The sequence below is a fragment of the Ylistrum balloti genome, unplaced genomic scaffold (genome assembly GCF_031769215.1).
Source record: "Ylistrum balloti isolate Yb309-2 unplaced genomic scaffold, AGI_CSIRO_Ybal_v1 Utg369934, whole genome shotgun sequence".
NCBI lineage: Eukaryota > Metazoa > Mollusca > Bivalvia > Pectinida > Pectinidae > Ylistrum > Ylistrum balloti.
The window spans coordinates 1,300,106-1,321,514 of NW_026782045.1; the positions used below are offsets into that span (position 1 = coordinate 1,300,106).

At 35.9% G+C, this 21,409-nt stretch overlaps 1 protein-coding gene across 1 annotated transcript; it reads right to left on the bottom strand.

The window, feature by feature from the left end:
* Positions 1-2,927: 2,927 nt before the first annotated feature.
* On the bottom strand, positions 2,928-20,375 carry LOC132547122 (tetratricopeptide repeat protein 38-like). The gene is made up of 11 exons (XM_060210877.1): positions 20,231-20,375; positions 19,285-19,453; positions 18,036-18,209; positions 15,880-15,955; positions 13,727-13,921; positions 12,777-12,896; positions 9,283-9,364; positions 8,408-8,573; positions 7,683-7,839; positions 7,186-7,259; positions 2,928-3,018 (listed from the first exon to the last, which is right to left on the bottom strand). The coding sequence occupies exons 1-11, from the start codon at positions 20,373-20,375 to the stop codon at positions 2,928-2,930; spliced, it is 1,449 nt and encodes a 482-aa protein (XP_060066860.1).
* Positions 20,376-21,409: the final 1,034 nt, after the last annotated feature.

The following is a 21,409-nucleotide window of genomic DNA, read 5'->3' on the forward strand; positions in this document are numbered from 1 at the left end:
TAAATTTGTTGTAAATGCCTCGACAGAGCCCCGGAATATCGTTGGCTGTGTGTGGCGGTTCAATAGTACAATTCGATAACTTAAATTATCCATTATGTAGCTTTCGTAGTTGTGTGGAATGTCGTGTATATTTATCAAAGTTAAGCAAAGTTGTGTGTGATCTAATTCGGATTGGTAACCGCTCGAAAATAAATAAGTTAAAAAAACACGAGAAGCCTCGCGGTGTTCGCCAGTTTAATAATATTTACCCCTGGGTTGAGACCCCACCCCATCCTCCAGTCCCAACATCACTTCTTGGATACCTTGAACATTTCTCAACTACAGATCAGCCAAATTCCGGCAACTTTCAAATAACATAGGACAGAAACGACAATCATAGAAACATCTCTAAATCTGAATTGAGGTTCTCTTAATTTGGCCTAAGTATTTGGATTTTATCTATTTACGCCTAAGTATTTAAGTCTATATATCTATTTACGCCTAAGTATTTAAGTCTATATAACAATTTACGCCTAAGTGTTTACAGTCTACACATCAATTTACGCCTAAGTGTTTACAGTCTATATATCAATTTACGCCTAAGTATTTACCGTCTATATATCAATTTACGCCTAAGTATTTACAGTCTATATAACAATTTACGCCTAAGTGTTTACAGTCTATATAACAATTTACGCATGAGCTATATAACAATTTGGTATTTACAGTATATACCAGTTTACGCCTAAGCCTAAGTATTTACAGTCTATATAACAATTTACGCCTAAGTGTTTACAGTCTATACATCAATTAACGCCTAAATGCTTACAGTCTATATATCAATTAATGCCTAAGTGTTTACAGGCTATATAATATATACCAATTTACGCCTAAGTGTTTACAGTCTATATATCAATTTACGCCTAAGTGTTTACAGTCTATATAACAATTTACGCCTAAGTGTTTACAGTCTATATAACAATTTACGCATGAGCGTTTGGATTCTATATACCAGTTTACGCCTAAGTATTTACAGTCTATATACCAGTTTACGCCTAAGTGTTTACAGTCTATATAACAATTTACGCCTAAGTGTTTACAGTCTATATAACAATTTACGCATGAGCGTTTGGATTCTATATACCAGTTTACGCCTAAGTGTTTACAGTCTATATAATAATTTACGCATAAGTGTTACAGTCTATATATCAATTTACGCCTAAGTGTTTACAGTCTATATAACAATTTACGCCTAAGTATTTACAGTCTATACATCAATTTACGCCTAAGTGTTTACAGTCTATATAACAATTTACGCCTAAGTGTTTACAGTCTATATAACAATTTACGCCTAAGTATTTACAGTCTATACATCAATTTACGCCTAAGTGTTTACAGTCTATATAACAATTTACGCCTAAGTATTTACAGTCTATATAACAATTTACGCATGAGCGTTTGGATTCTATACATCAATTTACGCCTAAGTGTTTACAGTCTATATAACAATTTACGCCTAAGTATTTACAGTCTATATAACAATTTACGCATGAGCGTTTGGATTCTATATACCAATTTACGCCTAAGTGTTTACAGTCTATACATCAATTTACGCCTAAGTGTTTACAGTCTATACATCAATTTACGCCTAAGTGTTTACAGTCTATACATCAATTTACGCCTAAGTGTTTACAGTCTATATAACAATTTACGCATGAGCGTTTGGATTCTATATACCAGTTTACGCCTAAGTGTTTACAGTCTATATAACAATTTACGCCTAAGTGTTTACAGTCTATATAACAATTTACGCCTAAGTGTTTACAGTCTATACATCAATTTACGCCTAAGTGTTTACAGTCTATATATCAATTTACGCCTAAGTGTTTACAGTCTACATAACAATTTACGCCTAAGTGTTTACAGTCTATACATCAATTTACGCCTAAGTGTTTACAGTCTATATAACAATTTACGCCTAAGTGTTTACAGTCTATATAACAATTTACGCCTAAGTGTTTACAGTCTATATAACAATTTACGCCTAAGTATTTACAGTCTATATACCAGTTTACGCCTAAGTGTTTACAGTCTATATACCAGTTTACGCCTAAGTGTTTACAGTCTATATAACAATTTACGCCTAAGTGTTTACAGTCTATATAACAATTTACGCCTAAGTGTTTACAGTCTATATAACAATTTACGCCTAAGTGTTTACAGTCTATATACCAGTTTACGCCTAAGTGTTTACAGTCTATATACCAGTTTACGCCTACGTGTTTGGATTCTATATGTTGTTGAGGACTGTGTCTTCCTCTTTGATTGCTCTATCTATTCTGACGAGCGATAAATCCTTTCTCAATGCTTCCCGGAATGCTATCCTTTCATGGAATCTCTTGAAGACTGTCATACTCCTGATTCATCCTATGGTACAGTGAAAGTGTAGATACTTACCTGGTTTTAAACTTTTTTAGTTATCTTTATTGATTTGATAATCACATATAATTACCAACAGGGTCTAGAACACAAACATGTTTGGTGGTAATTGTAAATGGAAAGGTATCTGACGCGTCGCCGTGACCCAGAAGTGACGTCAGGTTTCCAAACTTGGGTATATTCTGGATATTACTAGGGTACAACACACTATCAACTCAGATTTTCTGTTTTTCTCATTCCTGTGTACAATACGTACATCAATGTTTCTCACAGACCCAATACCTTTGGTCTCGCTGACATGAAGGCCATTGCAGGACAAGGTTTCAACAGCCACAAGTTTATGTTAATTTATCCTGTTGTGTTGTTCTCCCTGTTATGACGTCTAACACATATTTTCAGTCGATACTCTGAATAATGTTTACTAATTGAAGTTCTGGTTTGCCTACCCAGTGTAAGATATTTCCTCTGAAAATGTGAAGGAGAGGTTTTGTAACCATTTGAAGCCATGTTTATTTCACATGGGAAACCAGTATCTTTTCCAACAAGCGATCCGTCATTGGAGAGTTCTCTTTAAAAGCCTTTCTCTCCACTAGTAGATGCCTGTTAAAAAGAAAATGAAATAGCTTGGAATAAAGACAACATGTTTATCCCAATGATACCAAGCGCCACTAGGCCCCATAGGTACTGGTTGTTGAAATTTACTATGGGTAAAGATAGAACAAATACCACCACACCGCATATATGATCAGCCTTGGACAGCTGACTCACGGGAGCTTTCCGTAGAACGAACTGTGAAATTCCAATCTATCATCGTTTAATAATAGTTCCGTGCGGCTGTTTATGGTGCGCTTGCCTTAGGTAAAATGAGTGATGTTCATTTACAGACAATGTTGGTTATGTAATGGTGGAGGAAACCAAACTAAACCACCAATCGTCAATGGCGATAAAATTCCGAGAGAGTCCACGAAAAATATCAAATTTTTGTTTTATCTATTTTACAAAGGCTATCACTCAATAAATTTACAGGCGAGTAATTTTAGTTATCAAGCTTGTCTAAGCTTTGGTGGTAATGAACCTCCCTATGAAGTTTTAAGTGTTTCCGTTGGAAGCAACTCGAGATATCGAGCGGACACTGTTTAGGTAATTGAAATAAGGGACCATAACTCTGTGTATTATAGGTCATAAGTTGCGGTTATCCAACCTTTTTTTGGTTATAAGGAAAAATAAACCTGCCTATGAAGTTTGAAGTGGATCCGTTTATAATTAATCGAGATGTCGAGCAGCAACTGTTTTGATAATTGAATAAAGGGCCATAACTCCGTGAATTACAGTCAGGAAAATGCGACCTTCGGACTTGTCAGTACGATCATGGTAATTAACCTTCCTATCAAGTTTGAACTTGATCTGTTGAAATTTAATCGAGATATTGAGCGAACAATCTTTCGGTAATTTAATAAAGGGATATAACTCCATAATATTTTGTCCGAAAGTTGCGGTCATCGGTCTTGTCCAAGCTATTATGGTAACGATAAAGTTTGAAGTTGATTCGTTGGAAACTACTTGCGATAACGAGAGGATGAATAAGGGACCATAACTACGTAAATTACAGTCTAAAAATTATCTATCTTGGTTATAAGCTTCCCTATGAAATTTGAAGTTGATCCATTGAAAACTAGTTGCTTATGCAGCTATTCTACGGGATAACATGGGTAACGTCCCCTTAGCGTTTATCGAGTCGCAGGCACGAGAGCCCACAGGATGAATGGTTTTATCAAATTACTATTACAGACTAAGTACGTACCGTTTTACTCGGAGATCCGTGCAGACATAATTATTTAAGCATCTGTTGTAGTCTACATAGAGATTACACATCATATCACGTCGGACGTATTTCAAATTTGAATCCGTGACAAAATAAATATCCATGTTCAAAATCACAAAAAAACAACCACTTCCTACGATTATTATAACAATCAGAATGTACAATTCAGTTCAACAATATTTGTTTAATAAAAACGTAACATTTTATGATGTGAGTGCATATGGTCAGTTATTCTGAAGGACGGGCCAGTAATTTTCCATCGTCTGACTCTATGACCTATACACAGTTTACGACGCAGTAATCTGATTTGGTCAGGGGCGTATGATAAAGACACCCCTGGATTTGATTTATACCAAATTAACTGCGAGAAGATCTAGAATTTGAAAATACATTTGAACAGAACAATCGATTATTACTGTAGCAATTAAAATTTGAAGATTAACAACTGAAAACTCTTGATCAAGGATTCGCTAACTTTTATGACAAATACTTTCTATTTACTTCAGTTTAAAAAAATCAAAATCCGTGTTAGAGCTATTCACAACTGAAATTTCAGCCTATATCGACGAAAGTAATTTGTAAATGTATGGTAGTAAAAATGTCATAAATTTTTCCGTTTGAGCAATGTTGTGTGATGATCAAATGGATACATCTACTAGCTATACATATTCATTGCTAGTTACATTATATATATATCATTAAAGCATTACATAAGATAAACATATCCTTCATTTTGTGTAAATTTGGGAATTTCGGACAGACTTCACGTAGAAATTGACAAGCACTTGGATCATTACATTTAAATAGATAATGAAATTCATCACCAACTTCCTCAGTACATAAATTACTAATCGATGAATCTCTGTCCGTCTACCTGTTTCTACTAGTAACTGAAGATCGGATGAGCGAAATTATAATATTTCTTTATTGATGGCTTAGTTTCAAAACATACTTTTCGATTCCATAATTAACTTTTAAAGTAGAGTACACTTGATCACGGCTACTATTTTCAGTATCATCATATAATTATTGTATAAAATGGTCTTGAAGACTCTGTTGTACTAAATGCTTCAAGCAGTTATTATTCATCTGTTACATGCTGAAAGGACCAAATTTAATTAAAACCAGTATCATGAAGTATTTGTTTTACATAACTGATCCATTTAAAAGTTACTTCACCCCTTCCCTGTAACTGAAACATTAACTTATACATACACAGACAGTTTGCTATCATTTTGTGTTATCAGTTTTTGCCAGAAAAGCACCATTCTTAATTGTATTTGAAGGAAAGCGTCCAGTGGCACCATAATCCATGAAATTAGGAGTACTTCACCTCAGGTTCAGTTTTTTTCTACAGAACTTTAAGTGGATTTATTCAACTTTTGTACAGTTTTCAATCCCAAAAATCTGAGTACAGTAATATAAGAGATATCAAAGTATCAAATGATTTCTGTCGTTGATCAGTTTGTTGACTAATATTTCTGATTTTCCCATAACAAACAAATAGGTCTACGCTTGCTCCGATAACCTTTCCCTTACAGAAGTTACCACTGCAGTTAAATAATATTCCCAAGTATGAATAGGAGTCAGCACTTTCAAGTTGTTCATCAGAATATGTAGATCTAGCTTGATTCCTATGTTTCCTTTTCTGTGAATATTATAATTCTAGTTTTTTGTGAATCAACATTTAACTTCCATATGGAGTTAAAAGTTGATGCGTTGAAAACTACACACGTTATCAATGTGCCCGCCTTCATTATAACCTAATATGACTCGTCTTTCGACGGGCGTATTAAACGTATCTCGACTTAAACATATCTGTTCTTGCGTTCATGTGGAATTAAACATCCCTAATGATGAATGCCGAGTGAACTTAACACAGTGACGTACCATTTATCTTTCATATTTTGTAATTTTATTCTAGATTCTTTATATTTCTAACACATTTCAATTAATTTTCCTGGCTTCATTTACGGACCATTTTTAATGAAATACTTACGGAGAATTGTGCTCTGTTCATTTAATATATTATTTCCATTGTTTTCCTTTGTGTATTATCAGGGATATAATAAATTATTTGCAACATGCGAGTTTTGGGATGCCATTTTGACGACATTTTGGTGAGCTTGTATAAGAAAATGGGTCACATGGAAATTAGCAGTGAAGATATTTTTGTATTAATCCTGAAATAAACAACGAAAAATTAAATGAGTATTATGAAAAGAAAATATGAATACCATTTTCAAAAAATGACAAATATTGTAAAAAAAATCCATCCCTAAAGAAAGTAAAAACAATCCATTGAAAAAAGTGAGAGAAAAAATAGAATATCTCGTAGAATAAGCGCAAAAGTGAAAGACATGTCACTGTATAATCTTCGCTAAAATCTTGTTCGAAAAAGTAGATCAATCAGAATCAAGCACATGTTTTGATTTCCTTTTTATCTCATTTCCAGTTTAAAGCATGGGACATACTAGCGCACGCCTGTACTGTTGATAAAAAATGTTCCGACTTGAAATATTTTTAAGGCTCAAGAACCAAGGACCTCGAAGTATTGATAACATTGCACTTACGGTAATGCCTATCCATACCAGAAACAAGATAATGTATAACTAAACATATCGTTTTGTGGCTGTGTATGACAGTATAGATGCACTCTATGTAGATGGATTCTTTGCCGTTATGATCTTGCCTATTAAACAGAGTGTAGACGTCAATGTAGAGTTTGGCGTCACGTAGGAAGAATTCAATTCACGTTGTCGAAACAGGTACGAAATAAACGTCTTGATTATCGAAGAGGAATGCAAATCTGATAATGGCATTTTTATGATAATGTTGTACCTAAGTGTTTTATTTATGAACAAAACGAAAACATGCCAATAACAAACAAAATCAAACTACCCGTTGGACAATAATGTTTATCTAAATATGTACTGATTTATTACCTGCCCACGTTTCTGTGTTCTTTTCTCTCTGACTTCAAAGCGGAATCAATCAGAAATAGATCAAACATGTCTCTCTACAAGGAAAAAGGAGTTTCTAATACATCAATATTTACAATGCACGTATTCTTTCAAAACTACATAGGCGACAACTTCAAATAGATTTAATGGCATTTGATTGGAAGTATTTGTGGTATGATAACAAATTTCAAATTAATGCCAAGTTATGAGAGGCTATAATTCTGTCAAATTTGCACTAATTGACATCAGGGATGAAAGATTTCCAAAAAAAATCTTTAAAAAAAGATGTTTTCAGAAGAAAATTCACTGTTGTATTTCTTAAAGTACAAACTAAACATTTGTCAGCTATGTATGAAGAAAATTTCAGTATAAAACAACAGTATTTGAAGGAAAACGACACGCTAAGTATATAGAAAAGGGTATTTTTGAGTACGTCACAATTTTATCTAAGTACACATGTACATTACAGGAGAACACACCTGTGCGTTGCTGCCACCAAAATTGAAGAATCCGTGCCGCAAGGGATAGGTGAGATCTACAGCATTCCCAAAGTCCCCCTCGCTATGTGCTTGTAGAGCCTCACAGAGGGGAAGAACAATTCTCTCAGATACACCCCTGCTATGGCCATGTCCATTCCTGTATAACATTACCAATAAGACGTATCTTTTGATGTATACATATGTACACGTGTACCTGTATTGACTGGGTCAGGGTCTTAACTTTGGCCGATGAGCATCAAAATTTCATCAGGTGTAGAACTAATAACTACATATATGTAAATATGTTGAGGAATCATCAGAAAGTTTTGTGCTGCGGACAAAAAAGTACAGATGCATATCCCCCTCTATGTTTCCCAAATGAAGGTATATATATATCGTAACATCTTACAGTTATGCACTTCCAATAGTCCACTAGTTATATAAATAGCCACACCATTTGTCCCCCTCTTACTGATGACGTTTGTGACAATAATCACATACAATACAAACCCTATTCCCAGTCCAAATAATTTTAGTTTCACATTTGTGCGTATTACAAACGAAAGATTATTTGATTTACTAATATGTTCTGACAATAGTTTCAGAAATCACTTTATAACTTACAAAGATTGTCCAATACATATGTAATCGTTTCAGTTATAGGACAACCTCTTGGAATATTTTGTTTGACGGGGTTCCATGGTCTTTCCCTGAGGGAAAAGTACCTGATTGATTTCCGGAATGTGTCCATAAATGACTGTGAGGCATCGTGATCTTTGGCTCCTAGACACGTCATCAGGACATGGGGGTCAATAAACGAGTTGAAGTGGTTCTTAATTCCATCGTCAACAATTCCTAATAAATCATGCCATCTTTTCCCCACAGAAAAACCTGAAAATCCGAGGAGAGGAAATTAACTAAGAAACCTCGTTATCTATCGTGAAAATCCGAGGACAGGAAATTAACCAATAAACCTTGTCATCTGTCGTGAAAAGGCGACGACAGGAAATTAACCAATAAACCTTGTCATCTGTCGTGAAAAGGCGACGACAGGAAATTAACTAAGAAACCTCGTTATCTATCGTGAAAATCCGAGAACAGGAAATTAACTAAGAAACCATGTTATCTAACGTGAAAATCCGAGGACAGGAAATTAACTAAGAAACCATGTTATCTAACGTGAAAATCCGAGGACAGGAAATTAACCAATAAACCTTGTTATCTATCGTGAAAATCCGAGGACAGGAAATTATCTAAGAAAACATGTTATCTGTTGTGACTATCAAATAATTTCATCTTGAACAACGAGTATCTGATTATCATTAAACATATCACACAAGAGAATTTAGTTTCTACAATAAGTCCCGCTTTAAACATCACAGATCAGTCTTACCAGATAAAATTTTAACACATTTGATATTACGTCCTTCTATTGTGTATTTTCATTCTCCACAACTGAAAATTGACTAATATTAGATTAATTACTTATTCGTTATTGGTTCAAAGATATCTTTGATACTAAGTACTGAATCTACCTTAAATCTCACATTTAATCACACCTCATCAACTCCATATCTCCAACTTTCCAAACTGTACTTACTCTCGAGCTCAAGTCTGTACAATAGAGAGCTGCAGTCGACTAAATCTCCTATAGACTTTGAACCTTTATACCGCTTGACAAGCTGAAACAAAATTCAATAACAACGCAAAGAAAGAAACCGAAAATGGTGCAAAGCCACAATTGGCCGGGTTGGGGGATGAGTGCAATGTTATATGGTATTTATAAGACAGTTAAGGGTGTTTCATTTGTGGAGTATGCAGAATATTTGTTATAAGAGAGAGAGTTTGGTTGTATTTTATGAATTGGTGCAGAAGAAGGGCATTTGAAGAAAGAAGTTGCAGCCATTTTTAATTCGGAGATGTTCAAAAAATAGACAATGGACATCTAGGGCCCCAAGGTGTTTTTATGTGTGGAATTCGGAAAGATTCTTGTAGTAGTTTCTGAGAAACTACGACAACAAGAAAAGTTTCAGAAATGGACAGATGATGGACCACGGACGACTGGTGATTTGATCAGCCCACTATGGATGGTGGGCTAGGAACAGCTTCGTTCTTTATCTCTGTACTGTAAAGTGGTTTTATTTGGCGGGGGTTATATTTTGCTATATTCGCAATTTGCTTTCAAAGCGCGAATTTAAAACTTCCGTGAAAATTGTGATAATAGGTCAGTTGTACTTGCTATCAATTATTACAATGAAATAAACTGTATAATGTGAATTTACGATCCCGCGAATAACTTCCAGAAAGAAAAGCGCGAAATTTTGACACCGCAAATTTAAATCACTTTACAGTATTTTGACGTCATAACTTGATATTGAATAGGAGTACCATGGAACTATTTTGAAGATGATATAATTATAGAAAATAATTCAGTGAAACATTGCTGTACACAATTTAATATTGGTATTGTTATACTATTCCCTGCCAAACTGCGGAAAATGACTGAGTTCCAAAGCCTGGAAAAACCGGTAAAATGTCCGGAATGAATCCATAATAGGAGGTGCGCATTTTCAACATATATATAAACATCCTACAAAGTTTCAAGGTTCTACGTCAAACACTCCAGGAGGAGTTGATTCTACAAAACTGGTACCCCTTTTCCCTGCAAAACTGCGGAAAATAACTGAGTTCCAAAGCCCGAAAAATCCAGAAAAATGTCCGGAATGAATCCATAACCCGGATTTGCACTATCTGCCACCCGGCCAAAAATCGATAATAATATAACAACGCAAACAAACTGACAATTGATATTTCCTATATGACGTACGTGTAATTTGAAAAGAGAAAATATCATTGTTCCTTACAAGTAAATCTGATTTGTCATACTCTAACACATGGTTTCATTCAGCCAGTCGCTTACCTCATTATCGAAAATCCCAAGTGCTTCTTCATAATTGCCCTTAATTCAAATTATTTTTGATTAGTCAATTATTTCATAATGAACACAAAACATGCAGTTGATCTCATCATGATGTTAATGGATACCTCATTTACTTGTCATTACAATGAATAATTACACCATGAGAGTGAAAGAGTGGAAAGGAAAATTAAAAACCAGTATAGAATCGTCGTAATATACATCGGCACATAATCAACTTAAACCTACATTGATAAAGACATTTCATCACAAAGTTCCTCAAATATGAAATTAGTTCGTTATTATCACTACACATAGCTTTATAGAAAAAAAACTTTTTTATACAAATTCTTACACTTCGAGAGTAACCGTACAAAATACAAAAACGAGGCAACAAAAATAGAGATAGTTTAAATCATCTTGGCATTGGTGTATAATGCAATAACGAGATGTATACATGAAATAAGTTTTGTAATTGTGAAACAGAGAAAGTAATTAAATGCATGAATAGACATTGTATACAAAAACGTAAAATGATGCTTCCTCATTTTGATTAAAATACATATCTTAACTGACCACTCCAATACTTTCCGTTCCACGCAGTGGTCAATTAATATCTGTATTTAATCAGGTTGATACTTGCTAGATAGACGATACATTGATAGTCATTGTAAAACTCTCCCTTACTGTGTTCTTCAGAGAAGAAAAAGACCAATGATTCTTAATACAAACGCACGGAAGTTAGTATTCAACAGAAATACGAAAAATGAGTGAAATCCTAGAGCATGTAAACGGTGGAGCAAGAACGCGGAATTTGAAATTATTTGCTCGTAAATCCTTAAATGTAATATGAATAGAGTTTAGGGTGGTCGAGGACGCACTAAGACTTCCGGGGTTCGATTCCCCGAACCGACGTGAAAAAGTAAGGGGTCACCTGCCCGACCACGTGGGTTTTCCTCGGGTACTCCGGTTTCCTCCCACCCTCCACTCTCATGCTTCTATCCGGGCTAACAAGTGTGATTAATATAAGTTGGAAAAACTTGTTTCACAATTGTTGTAAAATAAATATAATTTGCATCATATTAGGAAGTAGTGATGAAGTAATATTGATGTCGCCAGTACATGTAATGGACTGGGGTTTTATAAAAAGACTCTAGTTTCAAAACCATTGAGGAGCTCAAATTCAATTGATCCGAATTATTCTGACGTTCTAATGACTATGCCGTCCTGAAGTCGTTGGACGTTAGAACTAGGTAAAATGAGAGAAATAAGCTACCCTTGTGGGTCAACATTAAGACGATAATTGTTACCTTTTCAACGTGATACAAGCTGTCGTGCCAATACATATGACAGGCTAGTTTGTCACACACCTGCCAAAGAATCATATCCCAGTTATTTCCAACATATTTTAACGGCGAATTTTCAACACAGATTTCTCATAACAAGAATGTTAACATAATAAATGATAAATTAACAGATAAACTTTATCACGGAATTAAAAATATAAAATTCACAACTGCAGTAAAAAGCACGCAAATACTACAGCAAGCTGATATAAGGGGGAGAACTCCGTAAAATACATTTAAATTGTAATAAGGGATAGCTTAAGTGGTAATGAGGATGATAGTGTGATAAGTACAATACATATGAAAAATTATTGAGACAATGTGGAATAAATTTGAATATTTTTATTAAAAAAAGAGTAGTGATAAGGGGGATAACTCTCAGTTATGAGAAATCATGGCGATAATAGGAAATTAATCTGAATATTTTTATTAAAAAATAAGAATTGTGGTAAGGGGAATAACTCTCAAATATGAGAAAGTGATTGTGATAAGCGGAGCCATTCCTATTGGGATGAGCGGTATAGTTCCGAATTGCGACAAGGAAATAATCCTGAAATTTTGTACGGGGTTTAAATCTGAACTGCCTAAAACATTTATCAGAACATATTTGAGCAGCGCCATCTTGGTGGAAGTGTTATTTAGATTAAGACGTAATAGAATTTAACAGAAACCAAAATTGTAGCCAAAACCGAATGGTGCCTACTAACGTGAACAAAAGAAATGGTTAGAGTTTTTGGAGAGGCAAGCAAAATATACCATGATTTTTTTCTTACTCTGCATTTATTTATTGGGGAAAATATTGTATATTTGGTAAAAGCATTATATGCTTACATTCCAGTCAGCTTCTGATCCCTCCAAAAGACCGAGTCCTTCGTCCACTCGACCCTGCATCTCGTACACATGTGATAATGAGTGACGAGCAAAGATATCGTGTCTGTTCATTTCTAATGCCTGAAACAGTGTAGAGCGTAATTGTTTTCTAACTTATCGTCCATTCCGGAATAAAGGAACCGATGTAAAATGTTGTTTCTGATATTAGGCATTAGTATAAGAAGTTTGTTCACTAAAATAATCATGGACTTTTCAACACAGTGGACAAACGAGTTTCATTCCCACAGTAACCCTGACGCTAATGGAACGCATATCAATAAGTAAAACTGTTGTTATAAATCAAAGTAAATTGCATTTTTTGTCATTGTTTATATAATATAATATAGAATATAATATAGTGTGATATATTTTTAGTAACACAAAGACAACAAAGAAGACAACTTTTGACATGTGCCCTTTCCGAGCCCCAACTCACGATCTACGGAACCAAATCGCCTAGCTTAGAAATTCTACAACTGCCTAAGCAACCACGACATTCCCAAAAAAGGATGTTCGAAAGTAGTAATGATAAACAGATAGGAGTGTGATATGAACCACGTGGATCACCACATATACATGAATACGAAATGCACAAAGCATACACATGAAACCTGGATACACACATTTTGATCAACATGAAGTACTGTATATGATGTCTTGAGATTTTGATACTGTAAAATTATGTATTTTCGTGGACTCAATTTTCGATATTTAAAACAATCACTGTTTCATGGACATTTGGTTTCGTGGATGAATATAGCTCAACAGGTGAACTTACTCTAATTACGAGGTTTGTCTACTGGTTTACATATTGCATTATTTTTTCAACATAATCCCTTACAGATTCTATTCACTTTTGCCAGCGATGCTAAGGGCCTCATTGCCACTTTTACAGAAGTCCTTTTCCTGACCTGCAGAAATTCCTCCACTGCATATGTGCCACTATCTGACCGAAATTGGATACCGGAAATTGCCATTTTCAATTTTGGAAATAGATGGAAGTCTGATGGAGTGAGATCAGACAAAAAAAGGCGGATGCTCAATTCAAAGCCATAGTCGTTAATGGCAGCCATGGCAATTACAGACTTGTGAACAGAGGCATTGCCCTGGTGGAACAAGACACCTTTACTGAGTTTTCCGCGGCGCTTGAGTTTAATATTTTTTCTTTACATCCCTGCTTCACGTCTTCAATACAAGGTCCACAACTTATCAAATAGACCTAGTATGACAGTTGGCAAACATATGAATTCATGGATTAAGAGTACCCACGAAACCAATGATAATAAATCCCCCACAAAAAATAACGATTTTACAGTATGTATGAAACATGTCACAATCCAATTTCTAAATAATTCGTCCATGTCTACACACCATATCTAGCATTTCAAAAATATAACGTGGCATGCACCAATTGTAACGGGACTCAGTAGAAAATAAACTACTTTTATTAATTTTAGAGAGTAAGTTGTCGACTTGATATAAACTTGATGATACTTTTGGATTTACAAAAGGCCTTTGACACTGTGGACCACCAGATACTATGTGAGAAACTAAAGTCCATGGGGGTCGAGTGTACATCGTGGTTTTCTTCATATCTATCATCTAGAGACCAAGTTGTCTCAATAAAAAATGCGATGTCTTCATCTCAAAAAGTAACATGTGGGGTACCCCAGGGGGAGCATTCTTGGCCCCATTCTGTTTCTTTGTTATGTAAATGACATGGAGCTTTCAAGTAGTAAAGATTCTAAATTACTTTTATACGCAGATGATAGCACGATTCTATTTTCAAGCAAAAATCCTAATGAAATCAAGGCAAAACTATCGGAGGAGTTATCTAATTGTCACACTTGGCTAGTAAATAATAAATTGTCTTTGCACCTTGGAAAAACAGAAGTCATTCTTTTTGGTACAAAGCAAAAACTTAGCAAAATAGACTCTTTTGAAGTAACTATTAATGACCAACCTATTCAAACATCAGATCGAGTGCGCTATCTCGGTATCGATATAGATAAGTGCTTAACAGGTGAACATATTGTTGATAACATAATAAAGAAAGTTAATTCTTGACTCCACTTCCTTTATAGGCAATGTAAAGATCTCCCATTGGGTATAGGAAAACACTTTGTAATTCTCTTGTTCTGTGTCACTTTGATTATTGTTGTTGGTACCACGGTCTGAGCCAAAAAATGAAACAACAGCTACAAGTTGCACAAAATAGGTGTGTGCATTTTATTTGTAACCTTAGTCCTAGAGATAGTATAAATAAAAATGTGTTATCACAGTTAAATATCTTAAACGTGGAAAATAGAGCAAAACAATTGTCTCAATCATATGTACAATGTATTCCATGGAACATGTCCTAGTTACTTTTTGTCCAGATTTACAAAAGTTTGTGACCAACACTATTATAGTACAAGGAATTCTAGTCTGAATTTTGTTGTGCCTTCTTGTAAAGGTCAAATTTCAAAAACGTTTTATTTTAACGGAGTAAAGGCCTGGAACTCTCTTCCCGTGGAAATACGTTTGTCTAGCGGGAAACAAAGTTTTAAAAAAGCTGTTCGAGATTTTTTACAAAATACCTCATAATTGGATACATTTTCTGTGATACAATGATATTCCTGCCAAACTTTTAGTTTAAATAGTTTTAGGTTCTTTACAAAATATATATTTTATATCAATAATATTTGTGCATTTTGTATTATGTAAGGTCACTGTATTTTATGTTGTATTGTAACGTTTTCTATGTAAAGGGACCACAGCGGAAATAAGTCTTCGGACTTTACTGTGTTATCCTGGTTCAACAAAATTATTATTTTACATGTTTGTATGTATTTTAATATTGTGTTTTACCAAATAAAAAATCTAAAATCTAAATCTAAAACCTCCATGATTGCGTTATAACCTTTATCATAATGATAACGTTTGCTCCATTTTCCACAGTACCTGAAGTGTGTAAAATTCACTCTAGAACACTCCTATGTGCAAAATAGTTATACCAGCTCTCAGATCTCGGGTCAAATGTTTTACCTTAGAACATCGCTTAATGTGGTATTAGTTAACTCACCCGCCGGGCGTCACATTCTGCCCGCCGGAAGAGGAATGTTTCCTGTAGCATGAATGCATACTCGCCAAGAAAGTATCTGGAAATGAAAGTATTTATAGTAGATAGGATCATAACGAGGTTGTGTTCATAAATTCATAACGGGAGGACGAATCTTAGACTATTACATCTAGATCCCAACAGTCCCTGTCAACATTATGTCAGTGATTACCTGTCAATATCACGTCGGAGAATCACAGTTAATATTACGTCGAGGAATCCCTGTCACAGTCACGTCAGGGAATCACAGTTAATATTACGTCGAGGAATCCCTGTCACAGTCACGTCAGGGAATCACAGTTAATATTACGTCGAGGAATCCCTGTCACAGTCACGTCAGAGAATTTCTGTCGACATGTCAGTGGTTCATGTCAATATTACATCAAAGAATTGCTGGCCAAATCACGTCAGGGAATCTAAGTCAACATCACACCAGGGAGTACCAATCAACATCACACCAGGGAATCCAAGTCAATGTTACACCAGGGAATCCCACTCAACATCACACCAGGGAATCCCAGTCAACGTCACACCAGGGAATCCCAGTCAACATCACACCAGCGAATCCCACTCAACATCACACCAGGGAATCTCAGCCAACGTTACACCAGTGAATCCCAGTCAACATTTCACCGGGGAATCCCATCCATAGTTATATTAGGGAATCCCAGTCAACATCACACAAGGGAATCCCCAGTCAACGTTACACCAGGGAATCCCAGTCAACGTTACACCAGGGAATCCCAGTCAACGTTACACCAGGGAATCCCACTCAACATTTCACCGGGGAATCCCAGTAATAGTTATATTAGGGAATCCCAGTCAACGTTACACCAGGGAATCCCAGTCAACGTCACACCAGGGAATCCCAGTCAACGTTACACCAGGGAATAACAGTCAACGTCACACCAGGGAATCCAAGTCAACGTTACACCAGGGAATCCAAGTCAACGTTACACCAGGGAATCCCAATCAACTTTACACCAGGGAATCCCAGTCAACATCACACCAGGGAATCCCAGTCAACGTTACACCAGGGAATCCAAGTCAACGTTACACCAGGGAATCCCAAGTCAACGTTACACCAGGGAATCCCAATCAATTTTACACCAGGGAATCCCAGTCAACATCACACCAGGGAATCCCAGTCAACGTTACACCAGGGAATCCCAGTCAACATCACACCAGGGAATCCCAGTCAACGTTACACCAGGGAATCCCAGTCAACGTTACACCAGGGAATCCCGGTCAACATCACACCAGGGAGTACCAATCAACATCACACCAGGAAATCCAAGTCAATGTTACACCAGGGAATTCCACTCAACATCACACCAGGGAATCCCACTCAACATTTCACCGGGGAATCCCAGTCATAGTTATATTAGGGAATCCCAGTCAACGTTACACCAGGGAATCCCAGTCAACGTCACACCAGGGAATCCCAGTCAACGTTACACCAGGGAATACCAGTCAACGTCACACCAGGGAATCCAAGTCAACGTTACACCAGGGAATCCCACTCAACATCACACCAGGGAATCCCAGTCAACGTCACACCAGGGAATCCCAGTCAACATCACACCAGGGAATCCCACTCAACATCACACCAGGGAATCTCAGCCAACGTTACACCAGTGAATCCCAGTCAACATTTCACCGGGGAATCCCATCCATAGTTATATTAGGGAATCCCAGTCAACATCACACAAGGGAATCCCCAGTCAACGTTACACCAGGGAATCCCAATCAACTTTACACCAGGGAATCCCAGTCAACATCACACCAGGGAATCCCAGTCAACGTTACACCAGGGAATCCAAGTCAACGTTACACCAGGGAATCCCAAGTCAACGTTACACCAGGGAATCCCAATCAATGTTACACCAGGGAATCCCAGTCAACGTTACACCAGGGAATCCCGGTCAACGTTACACCAGGGAATCCCGGTCAACATCACACCAGGGAATCCCAGTCAACGTTACACCAGGGAATCCCAGTCAACGTTACACCAGGGAATCCATGTCCATATTATATTAGGGAATCTCTGATAACAATACGCCAGAAAATGTTGTAAGTAATATGTTTAATTTTAGCAATACCCCCTCACACCATCTTACCCATAAAGAGGCATGCTTGAATTCCATTCATTCACTACTCTACTGAGGATGTCTCTACCCTTCACGAACGACCCAAGGAAAGCACAGCCGAAAAAAGCTTGGTGTATAGCCAGTACATCCAAGGGATTCATGTGTAGTATGGCATCCCACAATGCAACAGCTCCAGGCAGGTCTCTAATAAATAAAAAAAAACCTAAACTATGTACTTATAATCTATCATTGTTTGTATAAAAACATTAAATCCTATAAAGTAACAGTAATTTGTGAAATTAGCCATCAACTTTTCTGATCTGCCGAAAACTCTTTCATCCGGAGATCACCTCCTGCTTGTTTAAAATTCTTGATAGCTCTGTAAATCAAAACCTTTCGTCATCTCATTATATGTTTATATACTCATATATGTTATATTTTTTCTGAAATATAACGGCCGTAGTAGCACAAGCACTTACAAAACAAATGTACAACAAAATAGAAGTTAGAGTATGTCATTTGTTATATCACCAAGGACGAATGTTAGGGGAGGAACACCAACGGAATAAAAAAAACGAAAATAAATATAAAAGTAAGCTTAATACAAAAAATTTAAATATTGTGATTAGGGGCGGAAGATTCATTTCCGTCAATTTCCGTAGAACAAGACGCAGAAAAAAATCAATACATGGAAGTTCTTATATCACAACCAGTAGAAGATTTGAGTATGCCATAGCAGGTCAGTACTAAATAGCGACGAGGGGGGTGTGGGAGATATTGTTTTGTCACACCTGATAAGATGGTAAGATTTTTATCCATGCAGTTATTTTTTGTCATCTCTAATAAGTTTGCTCTGACTAGATAAAGTTGTCAGTTTATTTCGTGTCATTCCATAAATATCATACAACATTAAGTTTTCATCTATTTCCCGTCTTCTTTCCTTCTTTCTATCTATTTCTTTCTTTCTTTTACATAGACACGTATACAATACATGTAAATATTATTGAAGTATATATCACCCTTTCCGGAATCATGCATTCAATTCCAAATTTAATGTTCATCTGACCTCAGGTTGTAGAGTGTAATGCAGTAGGTGAGTTTGACTACAGCTATTACACTGACATTAACAACCTGAAGAAAATATCCCGAAATACAGAAAAAAAAATTGCCTTGGCGACACTTTAAGTTGCCTCATACGGTCAGATGGCAATGTAACGGAACTTTACACACTGATAACACACGTTGATAGTATTATAGTATAAACAGTCAGCACACTCACGCGTCTAACAGTTTTCTGATTGCGTCCAGGTGTTTCGATTCAATGTCTGTGACGTTTCTATTGGACATGAGCTGCTCCAGTTTTGTAACCTCTTTTCTGATTGGATCATCGGAAGCGATAAACACAGTTCCTACCAATTTTATACTGATGGCTAGGATATGTCCCAGAACTGAAAATCAAGGTGAACACAGTTATATCAATGGAATTCTACACAAACAACACCTGTTACTTTAACAAATTACAGATGAAGGATTTGTCGTGGGTTTTTTCTTACTTTCACAAATAATCATCTTTTTTTCTTAATTTTATTTTACAACAACAAACATTAGTGATTGCGATTGAAAGATATTCTTTAGTGTGCGACATCTGTTCATTTATTAAAGATCGGTTCCCGTGTATTCATGGATATCTGCTGTCATAAAACTACAACATTGACGAAACTTGGCTTCCATCACGTGCCTATTAAATACAAGAATCGGAGAATACTTAAAAATAACTTACTTAAAAGCATGCGAATTGTGATCAATGATATTTTCAAGTCAAACAAAGCATTATCGATAAACATTCTCTGCAAATTGTAAGTTGATAAAATATAAGTCAATTGTTGTCATGTTGACAATAAATATAGATCCTCCGACATGGTATTTTGATTCTATCATCACAGGAATTAGAAATTATAAATATTGGATGAGAATAGGAGTAGATAAATATACTATTATATGATCCCTGTGTTGTGCTGTTGGGCCTCTGACGTCGTTTGTGACGTCATCATCGTTCAACACAATGTTTCTTGGCACACTTATACTTTCGATATCATATATGAACTATTGGATGCCAACGGAAAAGAAAGCTTCCGGAAGAAGGATAGGTACTCAAAATATCGTGATTATACATGGCGATTGCATAAAGGACCTGGAGAGTTTTTTGTTTATTTTGTATATTTTACCAAGCTCTGGGTGTTCTTCAGCATTTTTACCAATCAATTTCCTACCACAATGTGATAATTTACCAAACTCCGGGTCGGCCTCGAACATCTTTTCAATGGTACGCGCCAGGCCACCGAAATTGTGATCCTCGTAAAATCCAACCATCTTTTGAACAGAAAGAAAAACAAATTATAGTTGGTCAACCCCTCCTATCATCCTGTGAAAAAACAACATACACAACCAAATACATTACAGTTAATGACAGACAATCAATTCATTTCAAGTGACATTATAATCTTCTTTGCTGGAGAATGGGGCGTGGTTAATTATCCGAGCTTCTTGCCGTTGTGTATTGCCACTCATTATCAAAATGAAATAAAGTTGGTATTAAATTGATATTTCGTGTTTAGTTAATCGTACACTGATGTGTAGCTGATCACATCGTTTTATCTCGGTTCTATTAATTATTCTGATCGTGTACCCGTTGTTCTAACGCTTATCTAGGTGATTGTACACTAACCTGTGAAATCGCCGCATCATAAAGCTTACACGCCTCATCACTACTCGTCGACAGTGGATAGCCAAAATCTGTCCAGTCCTTTTCATATCATGAAATTGAAAAAAAAATATTTCATAAAACTGTTTTATATACCGGGTAATCACTTTTCGTTACCAACACAGAAACATTATCAGCCTCCAAATATTTGACACACAAACGTTGTTATGTGGAAGTCGGGTGGACGATAGGAAAACTTCGAGATAACTGAGTATTTTATTTAAATAATGTAGAATCTTTAGTGTTAAGTTTGGCCGGGACTGAAGAAATACTTCGAATCATACAGGGTCTTTGAGTTATAAGAGTTCGAGATAACAAAGTTTGACTGTACATATAATCATCGTATTGATATAATTTACACAGGTACGTTATGGTATACACGATATGTCCAGGATTGGTCGTTGTTTTTTATTAGTTCCTGCAAAGATGGGCCTTTCCCCTTCTGTTCTTTTTCTTTCAATGATCATTGAAATTGAAAGATACCGAAGTGCAACATTTTGGTGTTTCTGTTTTTAAAATACGAATACCGGTAGAAATAAAATGTGTTTATAAAATACTATGCCACCGGTTACAACAAAATTCTTAAGTGGAACATTAAAACTGTGCTAATTGCATGCACAATTTTCCAAATGTAGATCAAAGG

Bases quoted from the DNA above. Each gene is read 5' to 3' on its own strand.
- LOC132547122 (XM_060210877.1), bottom strand. From the start codon at position 20,375: ATGGTTGGATTTTACGAGGATCACAATTTCGGTGGCCTGGCGCGTACC. The intron at 19,454-20,230 runs GTAAAATATACA...CTTGATTTTCAG, and splicing joins TGAAGAACACCCAGAGCTTG to TTCTGGGACATATCCTAGCC. The intron at 15,956-18,035 runs GTAAGATGGTGT...TTTCATTTCCAG, and splicing joins TCAAGCATGCCTCTTTATGG to ATACTTTCTTGGCGAGTATG.